General features: G+C 36.6%; 1 protein-coding gene across 2 annotated transcripts; it reads left to right on the forward strand.

Annotated features, from left to right (window-relative positions):
- The first annotated feature begins 8,112 nt into the window (after positions 1 to 8,112).
- On the forward strand, positions 8,113 to 13,072 carry LOC107741439 (insulin gene enhancer protein isl-2b-like). Of its 2 annotated transcripts, XM_016554168.1 has the most exons (8): positions 8,113 to 8,259; positions 9,681 to 9,869; positions 10,185 to 10,374; positions 10,542 to 10,801; positions 11,613 to 11,899; positions 12,231 to 12,398; positions 12,553 to 12,690; positions 12,727 to 13,072. In XM_016554168.1, the coding sequence occupies exons 2-7, from the start codon at positions 9,812 to 9,814 to the stop codon at positions 12,667 to 12,669; spliced, it is 1,080 nt and encodes a 359-aa protein (XP_016409654.1). In that variant the 5' UTR covers positions 8,113 to 8,259; positions 9,681 to 9,811; the 3' UTR covers positions 12,670 to 12,690; positions 12,727 to 13,072. The 2 variants fall into 2 exon arrangements, with proteins under 2 accessions (XP_016409654.1, XP_016409653.1); XM_016554167.1 differs by having other exon boundaries at positions 12,553 to 13,072.
- The last annotated feature ends 1,862 nt before the right edge of the window (positions 13,073 to 14,934 follow it).

The raw sequence follows: 14,934 nt of genomic DNA on the forward strand, positions 1-14,934 counted from the left end.
ATACTACTAGCACACTTGAATAAACTTCTTTTTCGTAAGGGATGAGCTCCAGTTTTCTTTGTTGTGAGTGTGAGGGTAAGTATTATTAGATGTCAATGCCAAGCGCATCACAACAGACAGGCTGTTTCCTGTTCCTGTGGTTAGGTACTCTGGTAGCCCGGAGCAGGTCTCAATCGGGGCGGTGGTCAGATAGTGACCTGCCTCAGGACTAATGCAAACTGAAGCCATTTAGCGTTGCAGTACAGTTCCCTCAGTCCCACACTAATTCCCATGGCCACAATGCACAGCAGGTGAAAACCTCTTACAGGTGAAGAGTGGGTTATTTTAAAGTCCCTTCACCACAAAAAAGAGTGAAAACATCTGTTTAGCTACAAACAATCTCTTTGGTCACATTCCATATACACTGCCACTCAAAAAGGCCCCGGTGGAATTGTGGTAAATCTGGCTTTCAGGAACAGACACAGCGTTATGGAGGAACATGGCATCACGATGTGCACTAAAAGTGCAGATCTGTTGGGGTGCAGGCGTTTTAAAACCTGAACATTGTCGCCTCAGGGCTTTTCAAGTAAAGTCATTCAGCCTCACTTTAAGAGTCTTTCCCTGTTGAGAGCAGACTTAGAAACAGGACAGACAGACCTGAGCTCTGGGACCATTGTCATAAAGAGCAATGTTTTGTAGGTCACACACAGGGGGTGGGCCACTTTGCTCAGAGTTAGACATCCCAAGTGTGCAAAATGTAGTCAGACATTTATACAGGAAAAACAGAAATTTGAGGTAGAATGTCTATAAAACAGACTATGCATCTATAGACAATATAATATTAATCTATATCTGCACTGAAAACAATTAAGAAACAATTTTCACTCAGAAATCAGTAGTATTTCACAAACACAAAGAAACAGAAAGTAGCACATTGAATTAAATCAATTACTCCAATGATCTTTGTTTTATTTACAACTTCAAAAAAAAAAAAAAAAAGAAATTGTATTTCCTGGCAAAATGTACTTGAATAGTATGTGTTTTATTTACAACTTCAAAAATATATATATATATATATATTTTTTTTTTTTTACAGTGTGTAATTTCCTCATCTGCACTGTATGGATAAATGACAAATATTGAAAAAGAATCTCATAACGTTATTAGTATGGAACTTAGCATAAAGTAGTTTGATTATTTTGTAGTGAGACATTGATAAAAGCAATATTAATGCAATATAAAGGGAAATGTTGTGTTTATGTTAGAAGGTATATATTCAGAGATTAGAAATTTTAAAAGTGCACATATTTAGAACTGTCAAATGCAAGTGTTCAGTTTATTGATGTTGCTGTTGCATAGTGTACAGTAGTGTCTGTCACACACCAACCAATGTATAAAAAAACATGAAATAATAAAGAAATGTGTATAAATAATACCTTTACAATGTAATAATAACTCTAGTACTTCTAAATAAAATAGTAATGTTAATGATGTGTTTGTTCTGTAGTATCACATCCACCTCACTGATCTGAAAAAGCTCAGTTCCTATCATTCATGAACTGTCACAACATAAACATGACACCCCACTTAGTCTGGATTTTCTTTAATGAGCATCACGCTAATTAGCTATTATTAATTCAACACAATTTTGTTGTGAATTAAATGTATTCAAATATTTACGCAAGGTTGTTAATTTAATGCAAGTCAGACGTACAATGACAAGCTAAAAGCATGACATGCTAAAGTGACAGACTGTTGCTAATTGTGCAAAGAGCCGTTAAATGAGAACTGATATTATTAGTTCTCTAGCCAAAACATATATTTACAACTGAAAAGTCAGTCATACATATTCATTATGACATATTATCTACTGTACATAATAAAATAATTGCAGTAAACTGTTACTTTGCTCTCATTAAAAATAAGACAAAGAAAGAAACGGTTAAGACACTTGGTATTTATAATAATTCATTTCAAATAATATTAATAATTTTTAATTTGTATAATAAATTAAATGTCAATTTTCAAATATCATTACAATAATACTTTTTATATATGAAATTATTAAAATTATTATTTAAATTTAGCTTTGAAAATTATTCAGTGAAGCGATTTTAAACGCAATGTCGGGTGGTCAGGCCCCTTAAATATCAAAAGAGTTTAAAAAAAGAGCTATGAAACCCACATGCATGGACACACACTTACACCCTGAATTCAGTTCTCAAATGAATGCAATGTCTCAATAATTCAGCAGAGCTACATTACCACTGGGTGGAATAATGGACAGTTGAGAATTCACAGGGGAGACAATACATGTTTCATCTGACTACCTTTGTCTCTGGGTCCTTTAAGTGTTTGTGGTTTCTGACCAAACCTTTCTTAGCTGGCCTCGTGCTTCTTTTAGTCTTCCCCCACAAAGTGCAAATTAACCACTTCTAGCCTAAAACCAAATCAGTATTCACACTGCAAACATGACTTTAATAAAACCACAGGGAGTCATTTTAACAACTCTCTGAAGACTCAATCTTCATATTTCTCTCAAAAATAGTAGAAAAGATGCTGCTGTCTGCAACTAGAAAAACAAATAGTGCAGAAAACCTGTAGTACTCAGTAGGTATGCTTTCATAAATCCTCATATCATATCAGCTCTAGTTTCTGTTTGATGGAGTGTTTAAGTGAAGAAAACTGGACCTGAAACTACCTCTGAGATACTTTTGACACTGATGGAGGGAGACAGTAAGTTGGGGAAACAATGAAAGGGTTGAGTGCAGATATGTGACATCACAAGCAGTTCCTGCTCTGACCATTAGACACAGAACTCAATAATTCACATCTTTCATAACCAGTGCACTTGAACTTGTGCACTCAATTTGAATGTCCTCAGTAATGAATTCCATGCTGTATCTATTAAGAGTGAAAATATTACAGACAGAAAAATACTAAAGTTTAAAATGCAGCCATACATTGCATGATGTGCAATTCCTAGTAAACACACTAAGAACATTAAACAAAAGATCACTTTAGACAATAAATATTCTTTTCTTTAAGAAATCTCATTTTAGAGAGATCGACCATAAGGCTGTAGTCTAAGAAAATCTCTCTGGATCTTTATCATTTGCTATTATCTAAAGGAATGTTGTAGGTTTTCAGATAATAAGTAGAGCTCATCAGCAGATACACAACAGATGATATTATAAAGCCAGTCATGATCAAATAATTCGATGTGTTCCTTTAGATTTTCATATCTTTAGAAAAGTTCTGGCTTTAAATCAGTGCCAAAAGGAGCATTTTTGACATCTGAAAAGCTTAGATGTTTGCAGAGAACAAATAATTAAAAATGCTGACAGCATTCATTCCTTTGTAGTCAATGAGTTTCTGAATTCTATATAGCATTGAACGGCTGGATTCATAGCAAAATCAATACACAAGTAACCCAAACAAGAATATTGCTGGATGTTGTAGCATTGCACACAGTATTCAAATGGCCACCACATCGAATCCCAAACCATCTTTCAAAGAGATATGAGCCAGGAGAAAAATGCAAATAAATTATACATCATATTTTAAAAAGCTTCTCAGGTTTCTTATTGAAAACATTCTTCTTAAGTGCATGGCACCCCAGCGCAGTGAAATTGCTCGGCTGAAGACATCTACTCCAGAGACTGTTACCATGGCTACAGAGGAGTTTTTACACTTCACATTTACATAAAAGTTTTCCGCTGTATGGATTTTATCCTCTACTTCCTGTAGAAGAACTAGGTCAGACACACCGAGCAAAGCTGGGAGACTAGAAGAGCTGGATAAAGCCAGGAGAAAGGAACAGGAGCAGTCTGACACTGTGAGAAAAAAAATGTGCAAAAATTTTACCTTTTAGGAAAACAACAACCCCTAAAATGTACCCCTATATTAGTACCTTAGATTATTAATTTGTACTCTTAATGTACTATCAACCTTTTAGCGTTGAAAAAGACAAAGATGTCCCTTTGAGGGTACTTCCCCACTGACAAGCTGTTGTACCTCTAAAAGTGCAATTTTTGCATATTTTTTTGTGTATGATGAAGATGCAATTCAAACACACTGGGCTATGAAACTGATTGAACAGCTGAAACAGAGACTGAAATGACTGAAATGTAATTGAATTACAATTACAATTACAAAATTACAATTAAAGACTGAAATATGGGAAATTGTATATAAAAATGATATATCTTCATTGCCATTATTTTATTTACATTTATTCATATATATGAATAAATGTAACAATTTATTCCCCGTGACCTATAAATTACATAAAATGTTTATTTTATATACATTGTATATTTGTATATTTTATTTATATTTATTATAGATACATAGAAATAAAAATTAATTAATTATTTTAATATTTTGTTATCATTAACATTTGTTAAACAGAAAATTACAAATGAGCCTGCAGACAAAATGATATATAACTATAAAATGTATATATACAGCTCTCTACTAAATTTCTCTAACTTAATAACCTGTTGTTTCTGAAAAATATTATTTTTCAGCAGCTAAATGTTATTCATAACATTTTTTGCAGGGTTAACCCTATGATCATTGTCTGACCCCACAATAAACCGTCTGTAGGGAATACATACAAACAAACTGTCTCACAATTGAACATACTTTAAAACAGTTGCACTTCACTGATCATGCATGGTTTCTTAGAGAGCTCTGACAAACGCAGCTCAGTGGCTCTAGATACTCCCCTCACCCATACACAGGGCATGAGGGTCTATGGGTGGGTGGGGGTAAGGGATCGGAGCCCAGCAGCACTTCCCTGTGGCCCCTCCTGGGAGCCGCCCATCAGCTGCTCTCAGCTAAATGCACTCACATATGAATATTTCAGTGCCATTTAATGCTCCTGCTGCAGCCCCAGAGGAGCCCGGCATCAATTTGTGAACATGCCGCTAAAAGCCAGGACGTATAATCCAGAGTGAGAGCTGCTCTCCTCCCCACCAGGCCTCAAGTCCCCAGCTACAGCTTTGGCAACTTTCTCCTGCCAAACTCTGCTGACTTCTCCCACCCCGGTTTAAAAATATATGTATATCTGAGCGAGAAGCAGACAAATGGTCTGGTCGTTTGCCCCCGGTTGGTCAGTTTTCCCAGAGCTCTTGTTGCTGTGCAGTCTGCTGGCTGTTAGGCAGTGGAGAGGTCAGTGATAGTCTGTTCATCTTCTGGCCCCATGGTGCTGCTAAAACGCTCGCATGGAGCAGGACAGCGAGGATAATATAGCCACGCTCACACCGCCTGCCTGCCCTGTCCCATGGGCACCTGAAGCAGAAATCGCCATATTTAGATATATACATGCCATTGTTCACTCATCAGGTGTGAAAACATGAGCACGCTGCACTTAATTAAACAGCTGGAATCCTAATCTAACCAGTAGAAAGCACAATGAAAATCATAGCTGGCACTACAGCCTTGCAGCACACTGAACAAGGCTCCAGAGGAGCAGAATATTATCTCAAATTCAAAAACAACTAATTTTGACTTTCAAAAGTCAATGCAGACAATTACGTCAAATGTAATTGCATTCTTTTTTTGTTTTCTCTTTTTATGTTTCCTTCAGTACTCAAAATTGCAGGAAAATGTATGTGAACAATTTCATAAATTGCAGAAAATTTTAAGAAACACATTAACTGTTTGTTAAAATTGTATCTTATATGAAACAACATTTTTGCACACCTGAAGCTCAATAGTGATGTCACAGAACAGCAACTCAAAGCACAGGAGTAAATCAACAGCAGAATAGCTTCAAAAGATGAAAATATGCATTGGCATGACTTCACACCCAAATATCCCAAGAATACTGCTGAACTGACAACAGCATTATAAAGATAAATGGTGCAAAATTCCTACTGACAGTTGTGCAGGTCTGATCTGCAGTGCAGGTATTTTGCCAAAAGAGGGTTAAACAGTCTATGGATAACTTTCCCCATCCTGTATTGTGAATGTTCACATTGTGTTCAATAGAGACAGATGTATATTTGTTTGTGTGTATTTGTCTACTACTGAGTGATATAAGACTGAAAATCATGAACACTTTATGCAGAAATCCAGCCAAATCTGAACGGTTCACAAACATATTCCTGCAACTGTATTAAGTACTGAAAACAATTGGACAACTAATAAGAATGAACTATGCAGGAGTGAACGCACAGTTTCTCATGGTGGTCTGCAGAGGAGCTCACACATATAGTGACACATATTGGTAAAGGCTCTTAATGAAGGTGCAAGAGCTGTTCTGTGTTGGCAGGGGCAGAGATACACGCTCAGCATTTGTAAAATAAAAGACCAGACTGACAGCAACACTGTTATGATAATAATGGCATTGCTTCCTCTGCCAACAATGCAGAAATGCCCTAAGGCAGCGCTAAAAAATGTATACTAATTATTATTTGAATGCTGCATTAAATCAGACGTACTGTATGTTAAATTATATATCAGCAACATGATTCTACATTCAGAGGAGCATGCAATGAGGACCTGATTTTTTTTTTTTCACCAGTTATTCTGAGCTGGTGCTAAAATCGCCCATAAGCATTTATATGAGTTTCATTGTTTCAAAAAGAAAACTAGGAAAATCTCCATGTGCATTAAAAACAAAAATGAACAGAAAATGACTTAATAATATTCACTGCTATTTATGGTTATGGCGTGATTTATTTATTTCCATTCAAAATTGTGTGCATTGAATTCTGACTGTGGTTTTGGCACATGTAGCTGTTCTGGGGCTGGCTGGACACACAGCACTTTAAGTCTCATTTCTGATGAGAGCAGTAAATAATTTAGGGCTTAAAGCTGCCATTAGCCACACTTAAACTCTGCTAATGCAGACCCCTGACAGTTGGCCTATCCCCATTGGATGGGATCGTGGATCAAACGGTTCTGAACAAAATAATGGGCTATACTGAAGCACAAAATCTGTCAATAGGCATGTGTTGTTTGTTTTTGCTTCTGCATGTTTGTTGGTTATGCTGTGGTATTCCCATTACACGGCTTATGACTTTAAATGCATTAAATGTTTACATGCATGTTCAATGCACAAAAAACAGTGGCCCTGTGGCAGCCTTATAGGCTATAACATTATTTCTTGTCCATAGCATTTCAATTACAATTCTGGATATTTATTTTCAATCATGCTTTATCCTTACTGTGACAATTAGGACCCACAATAAATATACTGAGCTTTGTTTGTTCAGGTGAATATAGACATTTCATTTTGCTATATATTGGCTAATGGTAGGCCTACTATCCTTAAGGGATAGTTCACCTAAAAATGAAAATGTCTGTATCAAAAATGTCTGCGTTCCAAACCTCTGTGACTGACTTTCTTCTGTGGTATTTTTTGAAATGTCTTAAAAACACCATATCAATGGCAAGTAACTAAAAAGGGGTCAAATAACATTCTAACAAATAACAATTACAAACTTCATCAGTTGAAAATACCCCCTTACCTGAATATAAATAACGTTTTAGTTTTAAAAACACCTATGCGTTTGTATTCATTTTGATAACTTGATTGAACTTCATTAACTGGGTTTTTATGCATATTTATATGCGAATTTTGGGATATCACATAATGTTTACCATGATGCAACTAAATTTTCCGCAAAAAAAAAAAAGGAATAAAAATTTGACTATCGCTTGATGTACAAATAAAAGTTTTCGTTACAAACGGCAGAAACATACTGTCTGAATACACTGTTAGATGTGCATAAAACATCATATGATTTTGCCTCAAGTCATGTGACTGAGTATAAACATTAGGCTACACTTAACAAAAGAGCCCCCGTGCTTTTAGTGGTTTATTTTCAGTTGTTTGTGCCAATTTCCCCGGAAGTGACGATTTTGTTATCTTCAGCATATGAGATGAATACATATATGATGAAAAGACTGATTTTTTGGGAAATGTTTTACGATATCATATTTCATATTTTCGCAAATATTAAACTCAAGAATGGATGGAAACATCGCAGCTGGCATGTGAAGACTGTCTCGTGGAAAGAGTGTAGTTAGCCTACCTGTGGCACTGCAGGACATAATTCATGACAAACGACAGTTCTTTTCTGATCATTTTAAAAGGACAGAACTCACCTTGGTCTCCGGGACCCTTCGGTTCGTGCGCTGCATGGGTGTCAATATAACTAGCCTACTACATCTCGGCTATTGCCTTGGGGTTCAGATTGAAGAGGTTGTACAAGTGAAGGAAGATGGCATAAATTCGGCTTGAAGAGCGAAGACGTGCAGCAGGTTTTCATGCATACATTCGACCATTAAATTCCATACAGTTGTCTGAAATAATCACGCGACTGTAGGCTATGCTACAAGCAGAATGCATAGGCTATGCCATGGTCCAGAAGTAGTCTAATATCTGACAGGAGTAACGAATTGTTGGTGATAGAAGGGAGACAGGTTTCATTATTAAGCAGAGATTAGAATTCTTATAAATAACAAAACAATTATGTGGTTCATCCCTTATGTGACAGAACTGAAATATCCTTCCTACGTCGTCGTGACGTGTTCTCATGTTCTCCTTCTGCAGTCTGAAAAATTGGAACAGTTTTGAATGATACAGTTTGAAATGTCAACAGAGCTTCAAACATAAGGTTACAATTATAATATTAGAATATAAAATTATTCTAAAGCTTTTGTTTCTTCCTCCAGTTATCTCTATTTGTAGGCTGCTGCTGCAAGCAAACGCAATTGCCCTTAAAGTGAACTCTTTCATCACTAGTGACTGCACTCGGGCGTCTAATCAAAGTATGGATGAGAGATTCATTTTCGCATATTTAGTCATATCTGCTACTTACAAATTATACAACTTTTCCCTAAATTGTAGATTTTTATTTGTCGTTGTAATCAAATTAACAATTATAACATCCACTTATTTTAGAATAGAATTGAAATGGTTAAATATCGGAAACATTTTTTTTTTCAAAACAGCAAACAAACTTAGATATAAGCCTCTGAGACTGTGAAAAGTCTAAATAGGCTAATTATTTGGTAAAAACTGTTTAAAATGCGTAAACACTGCTTTGTCGTTTCTATTTTGGATTTCAGAATTCAGTAGACCTAAATTTGTCAAGAATAAATCTTCCAGAATCAAGACAGTTCAGTTTGCTGAACACGATTTATATATTTACATATTAAAATTAATCGCTGTCATTCATTTTACCCTGTTTTTCTTATAAGAATAAATCAAAAAAGGCATACGACATGTCCTCCAACTCCGCGTTGTTTTCTTAAATGAATATAAGATTTTTTTTTCGGGTTTGTGGTTTAGCTTTTCAACCAGTAGATGTCACCCTGATGGTAGACTACTTCGATCCTAATGAGACACTTGGCAAGATTAATCTCACCTTTCCTAGAGGTATGGTGTGAATCCAGGAACCCATAAAATACCTCACATTGAAATACCCCACGTCTAATAATCGTACCATCCCGCAGCCAACCTCACAATATAGGCTGCATATTAAGATGTTTTCATATTTTTCTGAAACAACACGCACAGTTATCTGATCATTTCTAGGGAGTGAAATGAGTCAATATTGGGTGCACTGTGACTTGTTGCCCCCTACTGACGCGTCTTAGTTCGGATTTGCGCCTGACGTCATGTCTCGTGCAGCAGACAGCTCTCTCTCTCTCTCTCTCTCTCTCTCTCTCTCTCTCAGCCCCTGTTCCTGCGTTTACCCCCCTCTCCATCCTTCCTCACTCTGGATTGAAGTCGCGGGGCAGCCGGGAGCGGACAGTACATTTTCTCTCTTTCTGTTTCTACAAGCAATCTTCTCTTCCCGCAACCTGTATGGTGGATATAATATTCAGCTCTTCTTTTTTGGATGATATGGGGGATCATTCCAAAAGTAAGTATTTCCGTGAAAAAAAAAAAAAAACTATACAATACTAAGTAACATGTTAGGCTACTTCATGATTGAAATTAAGTGTTTAAATTTGATTTAATGTTGTTGCATTTGTAATTTGATTATGCAAATGATTAGGCCTACTGTTTTTTTCTGGGCTACTGATTCTGCAGTATCTGTCCTCTTAGAAATACTGTCTTGATCTTTTCACTAGTCCAATGTTAGTATTTACAAATGATGATTTCGATTTATTATTAGAAAACATTTGCTATGAACTCCTGTGTAACAGCTCAAAACAATGTTCTTTTTCATGTTCAGAGAAGTCCGGAGTTGCGATGTGTGTAGGCTGCGGCAGTCAGATCCATGACCAGTATATTCTGCGGGTCTCCCCCGACCTGGAGTGGCACGCAGCCTGTTTGAAATGTGTGGAGTGCAACCAAAACCTTGACGAGACTTGCACTTGTTTCGTACGGGACGGGAAAACGTACTGCAAGAGAGATTATGTAAGGTAGGTTTTTTTTGTTTGGTTTGTTTCGGAAAAAATACTCATAGTTCTAATGATCAAAACATCTGGCAAGAGAGAAATTAAATTAAAGTTAAAAGGTATTCTTGGACTCTAGGTTTTGTCTGGTTTTGTCATTGAACTAAATTATTTTTCGATTCTACATCCAACAGATTGTTCGGTATAAAATGCGCAAAATGCACTTTGGGCTTTAGCAGCAGTGATTTGGTCATGAGAGCTCGGGACGGTGTGTATCACATCGAATGTTTCCGCTGCTCAGTGTGTAGCCGGCAGCTTTTGCCCGGGGATGAGTTCTCCCTCCGGGACGAGGAACTGTTGTGTCGAGCAGATCACGGTCTGGCCCTGGAGCGCGGATCAGGCAGCAGTCCTCTCAGTCCGGGAAACATCCACAGCAGAGGAGTACATATGGCAGGTCAGTATAGCACAGTAATAATCAATTGACTTAGGCCTATATTATTACCTTCGTATCGGACACGGACTTATAGAAATTATAGTATTGCAAAACATAAAAATATTATTTGGAACGGTTAGAGCTTATTTATTTGGAACGGTTAGGGTTTATTTAAGGTCAGTTTTGGAACTGAACACATAGGCAAACGGAAAAGTAATTATATAGGCTACTGTGAGAGGGATCGTGCAATGTTGTTACATAATAGCTAATTACAGTCTGATCCGCTTGATAACTCTGTTTAGTCAACCACTGATAAGCCTGCGGCAGGGCCTTAAACACAGAGAGCTGCACAAAGACTCAACATGCTCTTTAATTTCCTACAAATGCATATTTGCAAAATAAATAATACGTTATGCAATAAATTAAACGTAGCCTAATACTGATATTAGAATAAATTATATATAATATTATATCTTTCATAACGCCAGATTTATTCATTTGAAGATTTTGAAAATGTCTTTTGTTGTGTGGTGATATTAAAAATACAAGATTTGTATCCACTGAATATTTGTCTATCTATCTATCTATCTATCTATCTATCTATCTATATCTATCTTATCATGTAAATTTCCAGTTTTATTAGAAGTGTTTGTATTCTTGTGTAATAGGCCTATTCAATATGCAAGTGTGATATATAAACTATCTTTCAAAGGCATTATTCTTATTTTTGACATTCATATTCGCTAGTAGCCTATTTCATGTAGGCCTACTTTTCAAATGTATTCTTTAATTTAAAAAAAAATCGTTCGTTCTTTTTTAAATTTTTGCTCAGCTAAGCCTGTGTCAGTCCGGCAAACTCCTCATCGGAACCACATGCACAAGCAATCGGAGAAGACCACTCGGGTGAGGACGGTGTTAAACGAAAAGCAGCTACACACTTTACGGACGTGCTACAACGCAAACCCAAGACCAGATGCTCTAATGAAGGAGCAGCTGGTGGAGATGACAGGTCTGAGCCCACGGGTCATTCGAGTCTGGTTCCAAAACAAGCGCTGCAAGGACAAGAAAAGATCTATATTCATTAAACAGTTACAACAACAGCAACATGGCGACAATACGGTAAGTGTCTTGCTAATTCACTTTCAGTATGAGAAATTTACCATGTGCTGCAAAAAACAAAAAAACAAAAAAACGACTTTGACCAGTGTGGCTCTGAGTGATGCCTGACACTTGATATGAACCGAGATGATTTTAATTGGGTCTGCAATTCGACTGCAGTGTTGGCTGGAAGCAAATCACAGACTCCTCCTACTGTGTGTGATTTGGGGAAAGTTTTAAAATCTGTTTCATGCTGCATAATGCAATATAGTTTTTTTTTTTTACTCAAAAAAAGAAAAAGAAAAAAAAAGGCCGGTAGCTGTGTCCCCTCATCGCAGACTTTTTGGTTCAGAATCTGCAGGGTATGACGGGCACTGCGCTGGTTGCAGGCAGCCCAGTTCGACACAACGCTTCAGTGCCAGGACACCCGGTGGAAGTGCAGACTTACCAGCCACTCTGGAAAACTCTCAGAGAATTTGCACTTCAGAGTGACTTAGATCAACCTGCTTTCCAACAGCTGGTGAGTGGGGGAGGAAGTTGCATTTGACTTTATTTTTATGGTTATCATACTTTTACTTTAGGCATATAGTCAGATTGAGACTAGCCTATTATTATTATTATTATTATGCCTAGCTATTTATTAATTTATAGTAAATTTTGCCTCTCACTTTCAGGTCTCTTTCTCGGAATCCGGTTCTTTAGGAAACTCATCAGGCAGCGACGTGACCTCTCTTTCTTCACAGTTACCGGACACACCGAACAGCATGGTACCGAGCCCGGTGGAGATGTGAGAGCGACTGCGAGTCAGTTGCCCGGGAAATTATGAGAGCAGCTCATATCACGGGCGCGGGAAATTCCTCTAGCATCACTGGACAGCGCTATCAGACTTATAGCAAAAACCTGCACTAGGAACAGAGGAACCGTTTCCCCTAAAATCCGCGAACAAGTCCGTGGTGATATTGGGAGTGAAATGATGGAAAGTGAAATATAAAATGTGGGACCATGTTCACTCGAAATGGATATTCGTTACTCGTTATGATGACTGTTGTATCTATGATTTTTGGACATTTTTTGAAAAAATCTTTTCAAATGACTCGATTTCAGAAGATGGGATTTTTTCGTTGTGAAATTTATTGGCAGACCATTTGTGTCTCTGAGCAAAATTAAGTTATTGTTATTTATTGTCACATCAATTCGCAAAAAATAAAAAAATAAAAAAAATAAATACATAAATAAATTAGCACAGAAAATTTGTATTTATATTTGTGAATGTAAAATGCGTGAATATAGGCTATAGTCTTGTTTAATTTGAAATGTTAGAAAATGTTTAATTTGTACAGAAAAACGGGGAGATGTGGAGTATTGTTAATATTATTATAGTAGTAGGCCACTCATAATAATATTATATCATAATTATTACAAAAAAAAATAAAAATAATAATAATTCGGAGAAAATATCTCTTACCTAATAGGGCCCGAGCACCGCGGTGCGAGGACCCTCTTGGAATTGCTCCGTTTATTATTATTACTGATTACTTATATGCCGTAATTTCCTTCAGCGGAAAAATACATAAATGGCTACACATATTGGTTTGTTCAAAATCAAGTAGGCCTAATTAAAGATAGCCTACACAGTCTATATTATAAAATAAATAAATTAGCTAATTTGCCTAATAGAAAAAAATTTGCAGGTTCCAAACTATTTCAAGGTAAATTTTTAAAAATGATTTGGCGATCTGTGTTCGGATTAAGAACAGACTAAATTATGTCGTTTTTTCGTTGATCAAATCTTTAAAATGATTAGTCCAATTTTCCTTGGCAAATTTACGTGTTTCGACAAATGTTTCAGGATTGCTTGTGCTTTTATTTACTTGTGCCATTACACCAACAAACCATAGCCTACATTCACAGAACCGGAGCGTGATTTGAAGAGATTACGCATTCACCAAAGCACTAAATCTGCACAGAAAATGGAACTGAATTACACTGCTTTTTAAATTGCTCATAAAATTATTTGGTTATTCGTTAACAAATCGATATTTTAAAAATATAGGCTTTTTGTGATTTCAGTCATTTCAGGCCTAATTGTGAGGCTTACCGTTTACGAAATAGGCTACTGCAAATTTCAAGGTCAACGAAAATTATTCCTAAATCAGATTTTCTCTGAGAAGAACTTGATACCTGACACAGATTTGGGTAATTTTTTAGCTACTTCTGTACAGTCCAAACCTTTCTTACTACATTAAGAAAAGATGCACACAGCCCAAAAAAAGGCAACACAAAAAGCTACTAGATGCTGCTAAAGAACAGGGGTTTTCATATAGTAGGCTTCAGGTGCTATAGATACAGGTCCAAAGAGACAAGTTAGCACTTTTTGGCTTGTTCTAGTGAGCTAATCAATCAGTCAGAGACAGAGAGGAAGTAAGGCAATGATAGGAAGGCATTCAAGGACGAACCTGTGTAGGATTTTAAGATAACCTGAATGTGGTTCTCAGCTCTCTGAATGTTTTGCAACCCATTTCCAGCTACATTTAGCTCTGACCACTTGCCATCTCATCGTCCGAACCAGAAATGAGCAGTTGCAAATGGGCTTTAGCTGTATTGCCAATTTCACTGATTCGTATACCCACTGAAATAGTTTTCTGATGTTTTTTTTTTTCAATAAGACAGTGTGTATGTGTGTTAATGTTCACACAGACCTTACAGCACCATTTTAACCTATTTCTTGCAATAGAACTATACATTAAGCAACACCACTGATCTGAAGACATACTAAAAATCATGAATTCCCATTAGGAGAATAAACACACAAGGACACTGCTAGCAGGCCAATATGGACATGCACTCACACACACACACACACACACACACACACACACACACACACACACACACACATCCCATTAAAATCCGCTTGGATTGCACAGTTTTAACCTAATTAAAATTAAATCTAATACATTTTGTGATGCAATTATGTCAGTCTTACATAAATGAAACAGGTAAGAACCAGGTATGATTTCTGTAATATACTGAATGTGATTTAAAATACACAATAT

This window comes from Sinocyclocheilus rhinocerous, unplaced genomic scaffold, assembly GCF_001515625.1.
Source record: "Sinocyclocheilus rhinocerous isolate Xijiao unplaced genomic scaffold, SAMN03320098_v1.1 scaffold1007, whole genome shotgun sequence".
Lineage (NCBI taxonomy): Eukaryota > Metazoa > Chordata > Actinopteri > Cypriniformes > Cyprinidae > Sinocyclocheilus > Sinocyclocheilus rhinocerous.